At 36.4% G+C, this 19,413-nt stretch overlaps 1 protein-coding gene across 2 annotated transcripts in view; it reads left to right on the top strand.

The window, feature by feature from the left end:
• Nucleotides 1-19,413, top strand: part of MAGI3 (membrane associated guanylate kinase, WW and PDZ domain containing 3) — a 202,002-nt gene that overhangs the window by 128,335 nt on the left and 54,254 nt on the right. For both annotated transcript variants that reach the window (XM_040998530.1, XM_040998529.1), the window contains exons 3-6: nt 255-374; nt 5,493-5,702; nt 9,495-9,669; nt 12,265-12,344. In XM_040998530.1, coding sequence (XP_040854464.1) covers nt 255-374; nt 5,493-5,702; nt 9,495-9,669; nt 12,265-12,344 — 585 coding nt within the window. The remainder of the gene's footprint in view (nt 1-254; nt 375-5,492; nt 5,703-9,494; nt 9,670-12,264; nt 12,345-19,413) is intronic.

Consider the following 19,413-nt stretch of genomic DNA (forward strand, 5'->3'; position numbering starts at 1 on the left):
AAGCCTCCTTTGGCACTAAATTTATTTTTAAGTTTTGTGGTTGGGAGTGTCTTGGCTCTCTGATTTTATTAAAATATCACTCCTTATTGTGCCGCTTTCAACTAATAATGTTGTGTCACCTAACATTTTTTGATTCTCATGCTGACAAGGTATAATGTATTCAATAGTCTGTTTCTATAGACTGAACTTCCCATCACTTGGATATTTTGTAACTTTAAAAACACTACGATTTTTTCTTTCTTTTTTCTTCATAGGCACTACAAGGGCCCCCAGGGATGGGGAAGTTCCAGGGGTGGACTATAATTTCATTTCTGTTGAACAATTCAAAGCACTGGAAGAGAGTGGAGCATTGTTGGAAAGTGGAACGTATGATGGTATGTCCCCAAATACTAGCCACAGGAAACTGAGCAACTGTGAATTATTTCAAAAGGGAATTCGATCTGTGAAATACCTTTTTGTTTGATTTTTGTCTTTCCTCTTTGATTTTGGGAAAATTCTGTTTTCATTAGGAGGTTTGTCATTTACTACTTAAGCTGGAGTAACCATAAACAAAAATATTAAATCGTTATAAAGCTGATTGAACATACTAAAAGACTGGCTTGTTTGCACATATTATAGTAATTCGCCTTCATCATGAACTCAACAGCGAATGATTGCTCTTTATTTGTGGTTCCAAATGCAAAATCTATAAACTTTTTTTTAAAACCTCACTTTTCTTGGAGAGAAAAAAGGAGTAACATGGATAGGAGAAAAAGCAACAAAAACAATCATTGATTTTCTTATCTCTGTTTTCCTCTAACTACTTGATTCTAGAAAGTACAGATTTGAGATCAGCTTCAACTATACTTTTTCATCAAAACTTTATCAAGCTATTATAATTGTTTATTTCACCTGCTCTGTGATAATAAGGATTGTCTTTCTTATCTGATACTGTCTTCAGTGCCTAGAGATGATACTCAATAAATATGTAACCTTGGATTCAATGTACCCTCAAATATGCATGTATGTGCTTTCTAAAAGAAGTAATTCTTTAGTTCCTCTGTGCAGCAACATTGGTGAGCCCCAAACCTCAGAATCATTAGCTTCCCCTGCCCACCTTTTCTTACATTTCTTACATTTTACATACTTCAGGTAGCAAGGCTAGTCCTTCCTTCCTTTGCAGACAGTTTCACAGTGTTCTTCCTCTCGCTGTCACTGTGTCATTGCAGACCCACTTTATGAGCTCATGTCTGGGTTATCAAAGCTTAGTCTTCTGTTTCAGATTCTGCCTTGTGTTCCATGCATCCTTCCTATTGCTACCAAGCTGATCTTCAAGCATACCTCTAATCAAGTCCTATTCACGTCTAGTGATTACCTTTCACCTGCTAAATTTGACCAAGTATCCCTTCCTAGGCTTAGCCTCCATGATTCATTTATTCACCCATTGATCCCATTTTGTTCTTTCAGCAATTGTCTATTATTACATACCTACCACATATTGACTACAGTAACAGGGCCTGAAGATAGATCCCTAATACAGCCTACATGTTAGTGGGGAAGGCAGTCAAAAAATAAAGGAATTTAAAGAAAGTAACAAGAATTGCTTTTTTAGATGAGGCATCCAGTAAAGACGTCTCAGGGGAAATGTCGACTTGTATGTCTTTATTTTTATGCAAAAATCTTCCCTTCGTATTGTTATGCACTTTGTTGTGTTTAATATATGACTCTTATTTTTATGTGTTTCTGTAAGTTGTGTCTTGTATGAATGTATTTGCTATTTATGTCTAAACTGTTTTCTATTTCAGTGTTTTTTACTGTTATCAATTACTATGGTAGGTTCATCCATGTTACTGCGCAGTACTGGTTAGCTTGACTACGTTTCAAAGCATTGTACTTACGCATACTCTTAGTGATGGTCTCCCAGGTTGGCTCCCCAGCTCTGCATCACAACAGCTAAAGCTGCCACACACATTATTATCACGTCTTCTAGATATGTGAGAATGTCTGAGGCATACATACCCAAGAGCAGAATTGCTTACTTTACATAAGATCACTTTGGCTGGCTCTGAAGTGTCTGTTCCTCTAAGCAGTGCATGAGGGTTGCTGGACCAGCTACACATACACAAGCCTTCACACCCTTGCCCAATGCTTGAAAGTGTCCAGTTTTATGATTTTTGTCAATGTAATGACTGTAGAAGTGATATTCTTAGATTTTCTATAGTCGTTTGGGCTTCTGAAAATTGTGCATTCATTTGCTTTGTTTTTTGTAATTTAAGATCCTAATCACATTCCCATCTGTAGACATTCCTTAGCTACTTAGATACTATTGTCATGTAAACTATAAATGTTTTCTTCCATTTTGCCATCTGTTCTATTTTTCATTAAACAGAAATCCTTAATTCTTTATACAATTTTTATCACTGTATTCATTATTATTTATAGCTTTGATGTTTGAGAAGTCCTCAGCCCATAAATCAGAGCTATCCTACGTTTTTTTTTTTTTGCATAAGAGCATGATATGTCACAAAATCTCACATACTATCAGTTACTGCATGTTCAGTTCAAAGGAAATGCTGATTAACACAACAGTCATACATCATGTTACACTCATCAGATTGGTAAAAAATTAAATCCAGTAATCTCAAGAGATGGAAACTGCCATATCCTGCTCACAAGAATATGAAATGAAACACTCCCTTTGAAGCACCTTGCAGATTTTTATAGGTGTTCTACACATCTACTCTAGAAAAACTATTGCTTGTGTACTAATGTAGACATAAACTACAATGTCCTTGCAGTACTGTTTGAAATAATAACAAAATGAAAACCACTGTCTTAGTAGAATAGATAAAATATTTTAATTTTAATTTATTTATAAAATGGACTATTATGCAGCAAGTGAATGAACTAGATTTATGTGTACCAACATGAATACATCTTAGAGCCATAATTATAGTAAAAGATTACAAGAGTATATGCACAGTATTTAATTTATGAAAAAGTACATGAAACCTTTTGAAAGCACTTTATGAAACTTAAAAAAAAACTAATCTGTTTAATTGAAAGACAAAGTGAAAGAGAGAGAGAGAGAGAGAGACTTTCCATCCATTAATTCACTCTACATATGGCTGCAACAGCCAGGTCTGTGCCAGACTGAAACCAACAGCCAGGAATTCCATCTGAGTCTCATAAATGGTTGGCACTGGGCCAAATTCTTGAGCTATCTTCCACTGTATTTCCAGAGACATGAAAAAGCAGCTGGATTGGAAGCAGTGCAGCAGGGATTTAAGCAGCACTCAAAAAAGGGATGCCAGTGTTACTAGTGGTTTAACCTGCCATACCGCAATGCTGGCTCCCACTTGGTGACACTTTATAGAAAAAATAATAATTTATGTTTACGTGTGCACTGAAAGAAAAAAGGAAAAATTAAATATTATTAGTACTTATATAGGATATACATTTCTGATACCATTTTTTTCAAGATTTCTTTTGTTTTCATTTGAAAGGCAGAGTTACAGAGAGCAGGAGAGATAAAAGAGAGGTATTCCAACTGCTGATTCGCTCCTCAAATGGCCAATACAGTCTGAGCTGACCCGATCTGGTGCCAAAATCCAGGAACTTCACCGTGTGCCAATCTGGTGCCAAAAGCCAGGAACTTCCCAAGGCTTTGGGCCATGTTCTGCTGCTTCCCCAGGCCACAATCAGAGAATTGGACATGGAGCAGCTAGTCCACAAACTGTCACCCATGTGAGATGCTGATGCCATAGGCAGAGGCTGAGCTTACTGTGCCACAGCACTGGCTCCTTGAATATTATGCTTATACAATAACTATAATTAGCTGTAATATTAATAGTAGATAATTCTGTTAAAGTAAAAAGGGATAAATAAATACTGGAATTTTATACCTTACATTATCCAGAATCTTGATTTAGAAAAGTAGACTTTTTGTTTGTCCTGGTATATTCAAGTTTCTTGGTAATTTGATTTGCAGGCATTAGGCAGAAAATAAATTGAGATCCTAGTTCATCCTTTTCTCCAAACCTCTTTCTTAGGATATTGCTGTACCTGCTTCTTCAGAGAAGTGCGAACTAGCTTTTTAATTGGTTCTTACCTTTCCTTTCTTGTGGACCAGAAAGTTTCCAGAAAATATAATCTGCTTTAAAACAAATCTTTGCATATTCCAGTATGATAAAAACAACCTGTTTCCAGCATGGGCTAGGATTTAAGATGAGAGGGGATAGGTAGAATGTAATGCAAAAGTTTTTTAATTTGATTTAATTTTGTCTTGGTTTTAATGACAACGCTCAAAGTCAAACTTACAAAGAATTCATCTGAATGCATTCCCCCCTCAAAACATGCTCTATTTAAGTTAAGCTTATTTCTAGATTTATCTCAGTGTTATTATTTTTTTCTTAAGAGCAAAAGAAAAAAAAATGGAGGTGGAGACTCACCTGTCTGCCACATCACTTTGCTCTGCATGAGTGTGCATCTTGTTTTCTTCCTTAGGAACCAGAGGGTGTGAATAGAAGGGGATTTTAAAAATAAAGCATGAGTATTTTGCTGTTTTACCATATTTATTTTTTCTTTTCAAATAGAGCAAAATGAAGACAGGTACAACTCTTACTAAAGACCTGTGGAGTGTTCACTTACTGCATTTGCCTGCCACTAGGAACTGTATGGCAAATTGAGAAAAGATTCTGGTTTTGTTAATTTTTTCTTTGTATTACGGAACATTTTACTTCTACTGCAAAACATTTTACTTCTACTGTCCTACTATGCTTCCAGTTCAGTTCAGTTCAGTTCAAGTAGGAGATCTGGTTCTTAGCTCCTGGCTTCGTCCTGAGCCTAGCCTTAGCTGTTTTGGCCACATAGAGAGAATAAGTAAATGGAATATCTTTGTCTCTCCTTCTACTCTCTTCTGCTTTGCAGTAAATAAGTAAATCTTTATTTTAAAAAAAAAATCCTAAAGATTGAAATATTTGTTTTCCTGAGAATAAGCCAATATTGAGTTAGTAAATTCTCTATTTGTTCAGCAATTTTTCAATAAAACAATAGGATGCCCCCCCAAAAAACATTTTTAAAGTTACCTTATATAAATATAAAGTTTATCCAAACTGTTTAATTTGACAGCATTTGGGAGTGAACCAGTGAGTAGATTTTCTCTCCGTCCCAATTTTGATTCCCTTTCCAATAAATAAACTTACATTCACAAATTAGATGCTGATTCATATCCTACCTACAGCAAACCCTGTAGGAATAATCACTCTACATGTAGTCAATTTCATGGCCTTAGTATAAATGGTAAAAGATGCTTGGTATTATATGGTGGAGAGTACTTGAAAAGCTTTCTTTTCCTTATTTCTTCCTCCCTTCCCAAGGAGTGCTTTGGTCTCTTGGGCATTTAAATATTCAAAACATTTAGTGTAAAAAACAGAGACATGTTCTAGAGCTTGTTGTTTTGGCTCTCTGTTCAATGTTGGTAGTTTCAGCTATTCTTGTTTTGTCTACTTAAGGAAATTTCTATGGAACTCCCAAGCCTCCAGCAAAACCCAGCCCTTTCCAGCCAGATCCGGTTGATCAGGTCCTCTTTGATAATGAGTTTGACACTGAATCCCAAAGAAAGCGAACAACATCTGTCAGCAAGATGGAAAGAATGGACAGCTCTCTTCCTGAAGAGGAAGAGGATGAAGACAAGGAAGCTATTAATGGCAGTGGAAATGCAGGTTTGTAAATAGATGAACAGTGAAGATTGGTTTTCTAGGTTGATTTTACTGTAACATTGAATTGGTAGTAGTAAAGTTTCTCATGAAGCTTGTAGATAAAAGTAACAGGATTTGGACTTTTTGAAAATGCTATATATGGAGTACAGTTTCTCTGTATACTACAAATTAAAATGTGTTGTTCCAGTTATGCAAAATCAATAATAAGCTATCATAATCAAAACAAAAATTGCTCTAATATTCTGCTGCTTAAAAATATTTGAGATTTGTCTGTGATGCTGGAATATGGGATTCTTGTTGGTCTGAGTCCTGCTTTACAAACAAGAAAAAAATATGTAAATGTTTGAGAATATTGTTTTTAGCCCAAGCATAAGTCTGTGTATTTGAAGATAAGCCAGTCAAAATATCTGAAAGATTTGTTAATAGTATTTTGAATTTAAATTCTAGATCCATTCAAGGAAAATCTCCAAGTATGACTCCTATATTTTATATTAAATGCAAAACAAATAGAAATTTAGTGATGAAGAATCTTACTCTTTTGAATATTTTTTAGAAGTGGCAGTTTTAGTTGATCTAAAACCAGCCAAACTTGTGTCAATGCAGTCTTATAATAATTTCATAAGGACTAGATTTTTTGCTTGTTTTTTTTTTTTTTTTTATGGTTGTGCCCTTTGCACCAAAACCAGCCCTAACATATAGTAGGAACTGCAAGATGTTGATTCCATGCCTAAATTTTCAAAACCCATTTCCATATTCTTTCCCCAAGGGACGTTGACCTTTTCCCTCAAATCATTAAAATTTACAATTATTTTTGCTTTGTTATATTCATTGTGTAAATTCTCCACAAGAATGTAAATTCTGTTTCTCCTAACTCCTTATATAGTTATATCATGTACTTACTGTTAAATGAGTTATTGAATGTACGTGAGTGCCAGGACTGAAAATTGGTTTTAAAACATTTTAGTGAATTCACCTGTACTTTTTTAGGGATTCTTAAGGGAAATTGTTACAACATGGAGCCATTTCATGTTAATGTTAGCTTTACTGTCCCACAAAATTAAATTGATTCATGTTTTAAACTGTCAAACCCTAAGAGATGATTATGTCCCAGAATCCAGGAATTTATATGTTTTTGCTTTGAAGGAAATAAAAAGAAAGTTAACTTTCTTTTTTCTTTTTATTTCCTTCATATGCAGAGCCTTTCAGTGGTCCTCACAGTTCCTTAGAGATAGACCTATGTATTAGTTTATTTATTGTGACATAAGCCTCTTAGCAATCTAAATGTTCCATACACTTTGATGTTGATACTTAAAAGGAATGTAGCCGAGAGTGTGGAAGACATTTGTCAATGTTTTGGATGCAGATAGCGTAGGACATTATTGTTTGATTATGTATATCTTTGCAAAAAAAAAATACCCAGAATATTTAAATCATAAAAATAACAAAACCATGACTAAAGTCCTTTTATCTTTCCTGAATGAGAAGTAGCCACAGTCATTAATTTGCCCTTCAAAATTCAGGAAGTACATTTTGTATATTGCTTTTAGGTACTAGACTCTCTGCCTTGGAAAATCAGAAAATTATTGGGGAGTGGAAATAGATATGTTTTGTTCATTTGGTCTATAAATAATTATTGAATACTTGCTGGGCCACATAAGTACTAGTTGATGTTCTGAAAGCTAGAAATAAAGAAGAAGAAAAAAAAAAAGACCCTTGCCTTCCTGGACTGGACTCTTGGTGGAAGAGACAATAATGTGGTGAAAGGTGCTAAAGAGAAAAATAAGGCAGAGAAGAATAATGAGTAACTGTGGTCAAGGTTTACCATTTTAGATAGTGTCAAAAAAAAAAAAAAAACCTCGAGAAAAAGTGAGCAAATTTAAGACATCTAGGGAAAGAATATTCCAGACAAAAAGTGTAAGTACAAATACCCTGAGGTGAGAACATGGCTGGTATGTTCAAATAGCAAGAAAACCAATGGGGTTGGATGCAGAGTAGACTGTGCCTCATATATAGTTGTAACAGAATGATGAGGGGCACTAGCATGGAGCAGTAATCAGTAAAATCTGTTATTATAACATGTGGGGAGCAAAATGTGTATTATTTGGGATCTTCTAGTTCATTAGAAGAGTTTTTATTTTGGTTTTGAAATGAGAAACCATTAGAAGGCTTTGAGTGGATGAGTAACATTTTGCAATACTTCTTAAAAATACTTTTATCTAAAAGAGTTATATATAGAGAGGGAGAGGTTAAAAAAAATGGAGATCTTCCACTCATTGGAAATGGCCACAATGGCCAGGGCTGTGCCAGGTTGAAGCTGGGAGCCTAGAACTTTTTCTGTGTCTCCCACATGGGTACAGGGACCCAAATGTGGGTCCTGTTCTGCTGCTTTCCCAGGGAGCTGGATTAGAAGTAGAGCAGTTGGATCTTAAACTGACCATATGTAATACTGGTGTTGAAAGAAACAGCTTAACCTGCTACACTGTCACGTAGGTCTTCTTACAACGCTTCTAGCAGGATCGTTCTGGTTCCTGTATTGAAAGCAGACAGTAAGAAAACATGAATAAGGATAGCAGTTAGAAGGTTTTGAATGTGTGTGTGCAAAGATTCAAGTGACCCACCATGTCAGATGGTGTTGACAGACAGCTCAAGTCAGATGAAAACTGAGTCTTACTCATCGAGTTTAGCAAAGTAGTAGCTTTGGTGATCTTGATAAGAACAGTTCAACTGCTGGCAGTTGAAAGGCATTGCTGGAGTGAGACCCTGAGAGTCTTTGGAAGGGTGAAAGTAGAAAATAACAACAACAAAAAATATTTCCAAGGGAGTTTCATGAAAAGAGGGAAAAAATAGTGGTGGTTGCTAGAAAGAAAACTAAATTATTAGTTGGGACAAAGGTGTGCTGGTCAGGCATTGGTTATAGTCTTTCGTGGTGTGAATTTAAGCCAGATAAAGGCAGAGGGGAATTATGAAAGGTAGTGAGTAATAGGATTAACAGATTGTAGAATTTGGCTAGGTAAAGGATATTTGGGGGTAAAGTAATGTAGACAATGGTACCCTAAGATATCCAAGGCCTTTCCTCAGATTCTGATGTGTTAGCTCCACTTTGGAGTTACTATAATATAATGTTGTGTAACCTCTTTTAAGCTCTCGATACAAGTTTGCAGCTCAAGAGCTGTTAATTTCCTAGACAGTAACCAATTTTTAGTAGTCTTACCTATGTTACACACTTAATGACATTAGAAGAAATCTAATAACAAAGTTGTATTTAATAATAGTAGATCTACTGAGTGTTGTTTTTGGGGATTAGGATTACTAAAGGCCTACGTTAAATGTATATGAGTCAGCTTAGATATAGCATGGAACATATTGATTCAAAGATTGGCATTGTTATTCAGTCGTTGTGTGATGACTGAGTTAAATATATTAATAGATTTTGTGGGGATTATGAGTTCATATATGTTAAATGATATGTACGTTAATATGTTAATGTATGTTAAGGCCTTAACATATATAAGTACTGCATAAATGATGCTGTACTGTTGCTGTTGGGATTTCTATTAAATTGACTTAGCAGTTTGGTTTTCTTCTTTCCCAGTATCAGGGGTGCTATCCAGAATTAGTGTGAACTAATAAATTAAAAAGTTGAACATGTCTGTTCTCAAAATTTATAGCAGAAAGTAGGTGTAAGAAGAAAATTTGCTCCAAGTGTTTATATTTTAGCATTTTGTTAGCAATGAAGAAGGCTAAAGAGTGTAACTTTACCTACTTTCCATGCTGTTTTGTTTTGGACGCTGATAGATAACAAAGAGAGACATTCAGAGTCCTCTGACTGGATGAAGACGGTACCAAGTTACAACCAAACGAATAGCTCCCTGGACTTTAGAAATTATATGACGAGAGATGAAAATCTGGAACCACTGCCCAAAAACTGGGAAATGGCCTACACTGACACGGGGATGATCTACTTCATTGAGTAAGCAAACATCTGTATCTCCAGGCATGCTCACTGTGAGGATCTCCTAAAGCACTTTTAGCCTCATTTTGGACATGTGCCTATTTCTAAAGGCTCTCACTTTTCTTCTTTGAAATTCTTTCTTGTTCTAATGACAGTTGATTTGTAATCTGATTTTCTTACTTGGATAAAAGAGTAGCATATTTGACCTGCAGTTGAATAAAAACAAGATTAAAAACAGCTTCATCATAATGCTAAAGAAAATAAGAAATAAGTGATATTTTGTCTTACATTTTCTTAAAAAAGTAAAACAAAAACCTTTAGATAGATTGCTCACCAGTGCGCATTTAAAAAAAAAAAGTTTGATTGACAGATTTAAATGGCAGAGTGAAGGATGGAAGAGAGAGAGAAAAATATCTCTTCCATTCACTGGCTCACTCACCAAATGCCACAGCAGCCAGGGTTGGACTAGGTTGAAGACAGAAGCCAGGAACTCCATCCAGATCTCCTACATGTAAGACAGGGACCAAAGTAGTTGGCCATCTGCTGCTATCCCAGGCTCCTTACTAGGGAGCTGGATTGGGCTAGATTGGAAACAGAACAGATGGAATTTGAACCAGCATTCTAGTATGGGATCCAAGTATTGCACCCACTGTATCACAGCACTGGTCCCCTTAATGAGCTTTTTTTTTTTTTTAAGATTTTAAAAAAATGTATCTACTTATTTATTTGAAAGCTATAATTACTGAGACAGAGAAAGAGAGGGAAAGGGAATCTTGTATGTACTAGTTGACTCCTGAAATGACCTTAATGGCTGGGGCGAGACCATAGCAAAGCCAGGAGTCTGGAACTCCAGCATCTCGGTATTCCACGTGGGTGACAGGTGCCCAAGAACCTGGGCTGTCTGAAACTGCTTTCCTTAAAAGGAAAGTAGGGCAACCAGGACTCCAAACCAGCACCCAAATGCCATTAATTGTATTGCAGACAAGGGCTTGACTTGCTGCACCACAGCACAGGCCCCAAGCATTTTAAGAACTGTCATTGTGGGAGGAGGCGTTTTATTATCTGAGCTAAATATTTTCAGTCCTAGAATGTGGATTTACTATATTCAGGCAAACATAATTAGTTAAGAAGAAACATCATTGGTCCTCAGAGTAATTGGTACAAGTTCATAAAACACAATTAATATTAATAGAAATACTGAACACCATATAATTAGATCAGTCTAAATTTTAAAATAAGAAATAATATTATGCCACTAATCATTGGCAGTTTCATTATGAACAATTTTTATATTCTTATGTGTCTGTAATTTAATTTGTTTAGAAGTATGATATTAATATATTGAAGTTACAGAATATAACAAAGTTGAAATATTGAGGCCTGGGCACTACACTCAAAGAACATCTGCATATATTCAGAAGTGAATTAGATGTGAGGACTTGGATCTCTTTTCTCAGATGGTCCCAATTCCATATCCTTTCCATAGAGTTAACATCTTAAGGTTCTGAGTAGAATTCTAGCCTTTAAAAGACAGATTTTGTGTGCTTCATGTTCTTTTTATCATATGTAGTGGATTACTGATTATAAATATGAGAGAGACTTCAGAAGCATTTACAGAAAAGGAAATTAAAAGGTAAGTTTATTTGAAAGGGAGGGATATTTAGCCTAGTGGTTAAGGTATCAGTTAGAGGTCTGGATCCCACATAGGAATATCTGGGTTCAACTCCCAGCTCTGGCTCCAGATTCCTTTTCTTGCTGATGCAGCCTCCTGGAGACATCAATGATGGCCCATGTAATTGAGTTTCTGGCTGCTGGCTTCATGTTCTTTTGGACCATTAATGGACTTTGAGGGGGATCAGCTGGGTTCTCCTCTCCTCTCTTCACTTTTCAGCCCTCACTCCGTCCCTCTTCCATCTTTTCCCTTTTGCTCCCCTCAACCCTTTTCTCCTCCTCTTCTCTCTTCTTTTCACATAAACAAAATTGTTAGGGGTGCAAAAATGGGGTGTTTTAGTTTATTTCCTGTGTGGTCTATGCTGATGAGAACTTTGTTTTTGTAGCATGGGATTGCTTTCAATCCTAAGCTTTCAATTGTACATTACGGAGACAGCCATTTTAAAACTTCTATTTTGTATTTCTATTTTATTGTATAGAGTCCCTGTGAAAAGAGGAGCTATATTTGAACTCCTGTTCCATCTCCCTGGCCCCAGCACAATACCACCATAGACAAGGAATATGATATTTTTTTTGAAGGGAGGGAAGGAGGAATTCAGCCTGCAAAGCAAACAAGGTTTTCAATGCAGCTTTTTTGCCTCCATAATGCACAGTATGTGGTTGTGTGCCCCCATCTTTTGAAACATTTTTTGACTGCTTATAATGTATCTTGTTCTATATTTGTCGTTTTATCCCTTCTTTTAAAGTCTTCGTTTTCCATTTAGTGCCTCCAGCATTACCTTTCCTTTATTGCAGTTTTAAGTAGCAGTGTGAGAACAATGGTATTATTGAATTTGAGATTTACAAATGGAACATGTGGAGGATAACTGTTCAAACATCATATACTTTTGCAGTACTTTACTCGCTATTTTACTGCTCCTAATTGAAATCTTTATTCTGCAGCCACAATACTAAGACAACCACCTGGCTGGATCCTCGTCTTTGTAAGAAAGCCAAAGCCCCTGAAGACTGTGAAGATGGAGGTAGAGATTCAGAAATCTTTTATGCTGTTACTTCTCTTGATCTTCCCTTGCTCTTGGTTAGATAATCAGTTTGCCAAAACCCCAAGCAAACTATAATGTACGTAAGCACATGAGCAATGCACAAAGACCAGAATCAACTGGGATAATTATGTCATTATCTCTAATTTTGCAGGAAGTTCTATATGCCTCTTTTGGATTATTACAGTTACTTTTCATTTAAAAAACTTAAGTAAAATTTCCTTTTTTGGCATGCATTCTAAAGACAGGCTTTTGAAAGTTTAAATAAATATTTAGTGAAATAGATATATTCTCAGCTGCAATGTAGCTTTATGTATGTTAAAGCTTCCAAAAACATGCTTAAATATAATATACAATAGCATAGATAAGCTAGTATCTATGGCTCTTTCCTTAGTTATTTAGAACTAAGTATAAATTCAAAGCATTCCATATGCCAATAAGACACAACTAACTTATTACACTTAGTAGAAAACTTATTTTTATAATGGTTGTCAGGTAATGACAATAATGCTTAACTTATATATCATAAACTAATCATAATATAATTTTACAAGTAAGTGTAGAGTTATGCCGTCCAATACTGTTTGCTACGTATTCTTGAGTACAGAGTACAAATGAATAAAATTTGCATTCAAATCACTATCAAAAAAATTTGAGGTATATTTTTACATCTTTTGTCCAGCATGATCATATTATTAAAAATTTCTCTGTTGAACAATTAGAAAATGAACTTGTTTAAAATTCTACATACAGTTAAGAGACATTAGCTATCTTGGATAATGTCTGTGGATGTGGAAATTCTCAACACTGAATATTATAGAACATCATTGAAAGGAGCTGATGACGACTTAAAATAATTGATAAGATATATTGTGGTCATAGATTGAAAGGCACAGTGTTGTTAAAGATCCCATTTACCCTAAATTGGTATCTGGATACAAACTATTTGGGGAAAAAATGCCAAATTCATTCTAAAACACACAGGTTCCAGTTAGCCAAGCAACCTTTTAGAAGACAAAGTTAGAGGCCAGGATTATGATGCAGTGGGTTAAACTGGTACATGCAACAGTAGCATCCTATGTCAGAGTGCCAGTTTGAGACCCAGCTGCTCCACTTCTGGCCCAGCTTCCAGTTAATGTGCCTGGAAAGGCAGTGAAAGAAACCAAGTATTTGCATCCCTCCCATCCATGTGGAAGACCAGTATGGAGTTCCTGGGGCTTGAGCGTAGCCTGGTACAACACTGGCAGTTGTGGACATTGGAGAGTGTGAATCAGCAGAGAGATGACTTCTCAAATGCTGTGCTTTTGCAATTAAAAAAACTACAGTAATCAAGACAGTGCAATATTGACATAAGGATGGACAGATAGAGAAGTGGAACAGATTAGAAGGTCCAGAATTAGATGCACACACTTAATCTTCAACCAAAATTCAAATCAATTAGTGAAAAAAGGAGAGTACCAATAACAAAAAAAAAATACAAATGGTATATTCATGTGGAAAAATGAAATTCAACTACATTCATTCTAAACACAAAGTAATTTTAAGATGAGTAAACGAAGTAAGCATTAAAAACTGGAACCGCTGAGAAAAAGTATGTTTTGGATGTAGAGATCAGCCTTTCTCAAAGATTCCAGCTTCTTGAAATAAAGTAACAAGCAAACAAAAACCTAGAACCATAAAGCTTTTAGAAGGAAATCTAGGGTGTGTCTTTATTACTTAGATTAGCAGAAGATTTTAGTTCACAAAAAATATGGACCATAGAAGAAAAGCTGCTATTTTCTACTTTAAAAACTTGTATTTCTATTCATCATCACTAAGAAAATTAATAGACAAAGTCGTAGACTTTGCAATATACTCAGTAGCCAAGGAATGATTTGCAAATTAAAACCACTATGAGATATTTTACTGTCACTAGACTGTAAAATAGTATGTATAGACTTATGAAAGTACATGCTCAATTTCTGTGAAGGTGACATGATCATAAAACCATGGAAACACGGACTAATGTCCACCAAATTAATTTTTGTAGTCTGTGACTCTTTCTTCCTTATTCTCCATTGTCAGCAAAATAAAGTCCAGACTTTTTAGTGAAATATAAAGGTGTTTTTATATTTAAGGCCTTTTATATTCTTTTTTAAAACTTCCTTCATATGATGAATCTGACATTTTTATCTTTGCCTTTGTCAGATACCTATTTCTTCTACTTGGAACCAAACTTACTCTGTCTGCCTGACCTATACCTATTATTCTTCCTAAGCTCATATCTAAAGTGTGATTTATTTTTAGTTCTCACACTTTCCAGTTAAAACTAGGTGTTCTCTCCCCTGGCTTTGTTGTACCCATGACATACTTCTGAAATACTTGTGACACTGCAGTTGATTCCACACTGTTCTTTTTAGGCAGGCATTGTGGTGCAGTGCCTTAAGCCACAAGGATCCAATGTCAGATATTTGGGTCGTGTCTTGGCTGCTCCGCTTCCAGTCCAGCTCCCTGCTAATGCATCTGGGAAAGCAGCAGCAGATGGCCTAAGTACCCTGTACTCCTGCCACCTAATGAGGCGCCTGGATAGAGTTCCTGACTCCTGTCTTTGATCTAGTCCAGCCCTTGTCATTGATGCCCATTTGTAGAGTGAACCCAAGGGTGGAAAATCTGTGTCGATTTGCCGCAAACCTCTTTTTAAGAGCAATATTTTTATTCATCTATGTAGTCCTTCAGTAAAGATTAAAATGGAAAGAGGGAAGGAGGGAAGGCTGATAAAGATGAGAAAGGCTAAGAGGAAAATAAAACTATTCTGTGCTCTATACTTTGTTCACCCTTCTTTGAAATATTTTGTCATCTTTAGAAGACTCTGGAGGTCCAGCAGACAATAATAATCCTGTTTTCATTGATTTGGAGTCAATAGAGAAAAAAGACACAGGAGGTAGATAAATAACGGCAGAAATGTGGGTTTTGCCCTGCATTTCTATGGGATTACTGATGTTTTACCCCTACAGGGAGCATAGGTAAGCAGTCCTCTGACCTCTGTGTTCAACTACAGGCCTCCTTCCATGAGGCTGGCGTGAAAGAGAACAGACGGTTCCCCCTCAGCTAGCCTGGTATCCGAAACAACAAGAATATCCTAGAGTCCCTGAACCAAGCATGGTCACTGTGTAAAACTGAGCATTCAGATAAGACACTCTGTCTTCCTTGGGGAAGAAAGTGAGGGAGCTTAGAAAAACTGAAAATGTTTCTGCTCTTTTCTCTCCTTTGTGATTTGAAGGATTGGGATGAGCACATTCCTAGATGAGTTTGTCCCCTTAATGCTCTTTGTATTAGAGATGATTGTGTGTCTTGGACCAAGATTAATAACCCAGTTTAATTTTGCTGAACCAGCATAATTATAAGTAGTGTTCCTTTTATTCTTAAGTAGATAATACTCTATAATTATTTCAAATATATGTTTTTAGAGATAGAATAAGTGAAAGTGCATTCAGTATTCTAGAAATGTTGAAAACCCCTTTAGTACAATATGGCCCACTAGTAGACCCCACAACTGGGTACACCTGCACTTCTGCGGTAAGGATTTGTCTTGTGTGCAGCCCATCTTTACAACTTTGTCTTAGCATTCGTCACCCTTAGAGAAGCTATTCTGACTCACAGAGGTTTTTCCATAGTGCTATGTTGAGTAGATGGTGAAAAGATTAATAATAATGATAATATTCTAAATGTAGAATTATGTAGTTTAAATGTTTGCATACTGCCAAAAAATTAAGATCTTCTAGAAAAAGATATTACAATTTCTAAGATTTGGCTTTTTCCCCCCATTCTTCTTATATTCAGAACCAGCTGTTTCTTTACACTGGTTTAATTGATGTACACATTTATCTTCCATTCAAATAAGATAATTAGTGTTTTCATTAAGCACTTATCTTAGAAATATGTTAAGAATTCATTTTACTCTCAACACACCCCATTTTCCTTATGAAAGATTAAATTTTTACTAAAGGCAGCTTACAAATGTGTTGAATGTTAATGTCATTTTGGAACTTGGAACAAGATAAAAGAAAATTATCTACTGAATAACGCTCCATCATGAGAAAGCAATTGTAATTTATACATTTAAATATGAAAAGTCCTATTTTGGGAAGAGGAAAGAAAGAAGAATAAACTCATGGCCCTTTGAAACAGCCAGCTGCATGATATGCCAAAAATAGTTCTGCCTTTTGAGTCAGTTTTTAGGGGGAGTGCTCTGGCTTCTCACATGGGGGAAGATGATTAATTTAGGTCTTTCCTATCTCAGAAATAAATATCTTTTGGCCCTAATCTTCCCCATAGATTTTTTGGTTTGTATTTATTTGTTTCTCCATTTATGTATTTTAGATAGATTTATTTGAGAGGGAGAATTACAAAAAGAATGGAGAGACAGGAGAGAGATAGGTAACTTAACCTACTGTTTCATTCCCCCAGTGGCTGCAAAGGCTGGGGTCAGGCCAGGTCAAAGCAGCAACCTGGAGCTTCTTTCTGGTCTCCTGTCGGTATAGGAGCTGTCATCTGCTACTTTCCCAGACACATTAGCAGGGAGCTGGATTGGAAGTTGATCATTGCCCATAGGGAATACCAGCATTGCAGGTGGCAGCTTCACACACTGTGCCGCAGTGCCAGCCCCTTCCCATAGACTGTACACTACCTTCTCACATATGCTGTTGAAACAGACAAAATAGTTTTGAAAATCATGTGATCTTAAGGAATCTACCTCCTGTTTTGTTCTTTTTTTTTTTTTTTTTTAAATTACATTGCATTATGTGACCTGGTTTTAGGCACTGGGATTCCCCCTCCCCCTCCCCCAGCCCTCCCCGCATGGTGGATTCCTCCACCTTGCTGCATTGCCACCGTTCAAGTTCAGTTGGGGTTCTTTCATTGCAAGCATATACCAAGCATAGAGTCCAGCATCTTACTGTCCAGATAAGTTCAACGGCTTCTTGTGGAGACCATCCCTGGTCTGAAGGCCTGTTTTATTCTTTACTGACTAATATTCCATTGTTTGCTCTTTGCCTTTTCACTGAAACTTCTTTTTTGTTGTCATCTGATTTTCATTTTTATTTTAACTGTTTTTGTTAATAGAAAGGGAACAGATTAGGTGAAATTCCAAGAAGGCAGCCACACTTCCCTCACCTGCTCCCTCTCAACCCTCCTCATGCATCTGTTCTCTTTGTCAGATTTTGCAATTCACTTGTACTCTACTCCATATTTCTAGACTTATTTTGCCACTAATCACAATATTCAATGAGTAAAAAGTAGGAAGACCACAGAAACTGATTTTCTAAAGGTTACTGATAATGTCTTGGGTGACAAGTCTGGTATACTTTGTAGCCATCACAGCTTTAAAGCATTTGCTAGTGTTGCACATTCTCTCCTCTTCTGCCTTCTTCTGTTCTTACTTCTCCATCTACTCCTTAAACTGTTAGCTTTTGTTAGGTTCTTCCAGCCTACATCTTTGTTCATGATTTATCTACATTATCTTCTTCCTTGGCATGGCTTTAATTACATTGGCCCCCAAATCAGTCTTCTATATTTCTCTTTTGAGTACTAGATTCATATTGCTAAAAACTCATTAGATACCTCTGCCAGCATGCCCTACAGGCTGCTCAAATTTGACACCTTCTCTTTCTGCCTTTATTAAATGACATGACAGAGCTTAAAGCTAGTTATCATACAACTTCTTCATTCTATTTGGTTAAAAAAAAAACTAGATCCTTTGTCTTTGAAATTAATTGGTTCCCATATGTATTTGCATGCTAGATATTCAGTAAATATATGATAAAAGTCAACTTAATGATAGAAACCTTGGCATTGTCTTAGCTTTCTGTCTCTTTTCATCCTTTAATACCACTGGTAGTCATTAAGTTCTGTTGCTTTGATTTCTTCACATCTGTAATTATTATTTTTTTCCCCTTCCTGCTACTAATGCTTCAGTTCCTGACTTCACAGTTTCTCATCAGTTTTGTCTGCCCTTATTCTCACTCCACCCAAAGTATTTCACCCTGTTATTTCTACCCATATCTTTTTCAAGTATATATTGATTCATGTCACAGTTCAGTTTCATCAAGTCCAATATTAAAAAAAGTAAAGATCAAACTCTAATAAGGAACTTCTGGGATGTTGGAGTTGGTATTTGATTTTAAGGCTCACCTTATTTTTTGTATACAACTTTTGTTCCAGTCTACAGAATTATGTGTAATTTCTGAAAATGTTAGCCATTCTTAACTCCCAAATACCCATGATTTATATGGAATGACCTCTGTCACTAATCTTAACTTCTCCTTTAAGACTCAAAAATCACTTCCTTTGAGGTTTTTGGGATAGTTACTCTTGCGAGATGATTGCTGTTGTTCCTCTTCACTCCCCCAGAAAGCTTTGTTTGTCTTATTTGTATCCTCTGCCTTCCTGTCTAGAACATCAAGTCTTTGAGGTCAAGAGCTGTGGTGTGTTTGATTTCTCTTTCTGCATAAGGAAGAGGAAGAGGGAAGGGACAGAAGGAAGGAAATGAGTAAATAAATGAGTCCATGGGCGCTGCACAAACATGCAGGGTATTTTTTTTAAAGATTTATTTTTATTATTTTTTTATTGGAAAGTTGGATATACAGAGAGGAGAGACAGAGAGGAAGATTTTCCCTCCGATGATTCACTCCCCAAGTGAGCGCAAAGGCCAATACTATGCCGATCCGAAGCCAGGAGCTTCTTCCGGGTCTCCCACGCGGGTGCAGGGTCCCAAAGCCTTGGGCCGTCCTCGACTGCCTTCCCGGGCCACAGGCAGGGAGCTGGAAGGGAAGCGGGGCTGCCGGGATAGAATTGGCGCCCATATGGGATCCCGGGCGTGCAAGGCAAGGACCTTAACCACTGCGCCACCGCGCCAGGCCCCATGCAGGGTGTTTTAGTCTTGCTTTTATTGTCTTCATTTTAACTGGGAAAATGATAACCACTTCTCTATCTGCATTGTTCTGCCTTGCCAAAAACTGGTTAATGATATCAGTGAAGTTTAAAATTGCTGAAAGTAATCTAGAAGATAAGTTGC

This window comes from Ochotona curzoniae, unplaced genomic scaffold (genome assembly GCF_017591425.1).
Source record: "Ochotona curzoniae isolate NIBS_2020 unplaced genomic scaffold, NIBS_Ocur_1.0 scaffold_1037, whole genome shotgun sequence".
NCBI classification, from domain to species: Eukaryota; Metazoa; Chordata; class Mammalia; order Lagomorpha; family Ochotonidae; genus Ochotona; species Ochotona curzoniae.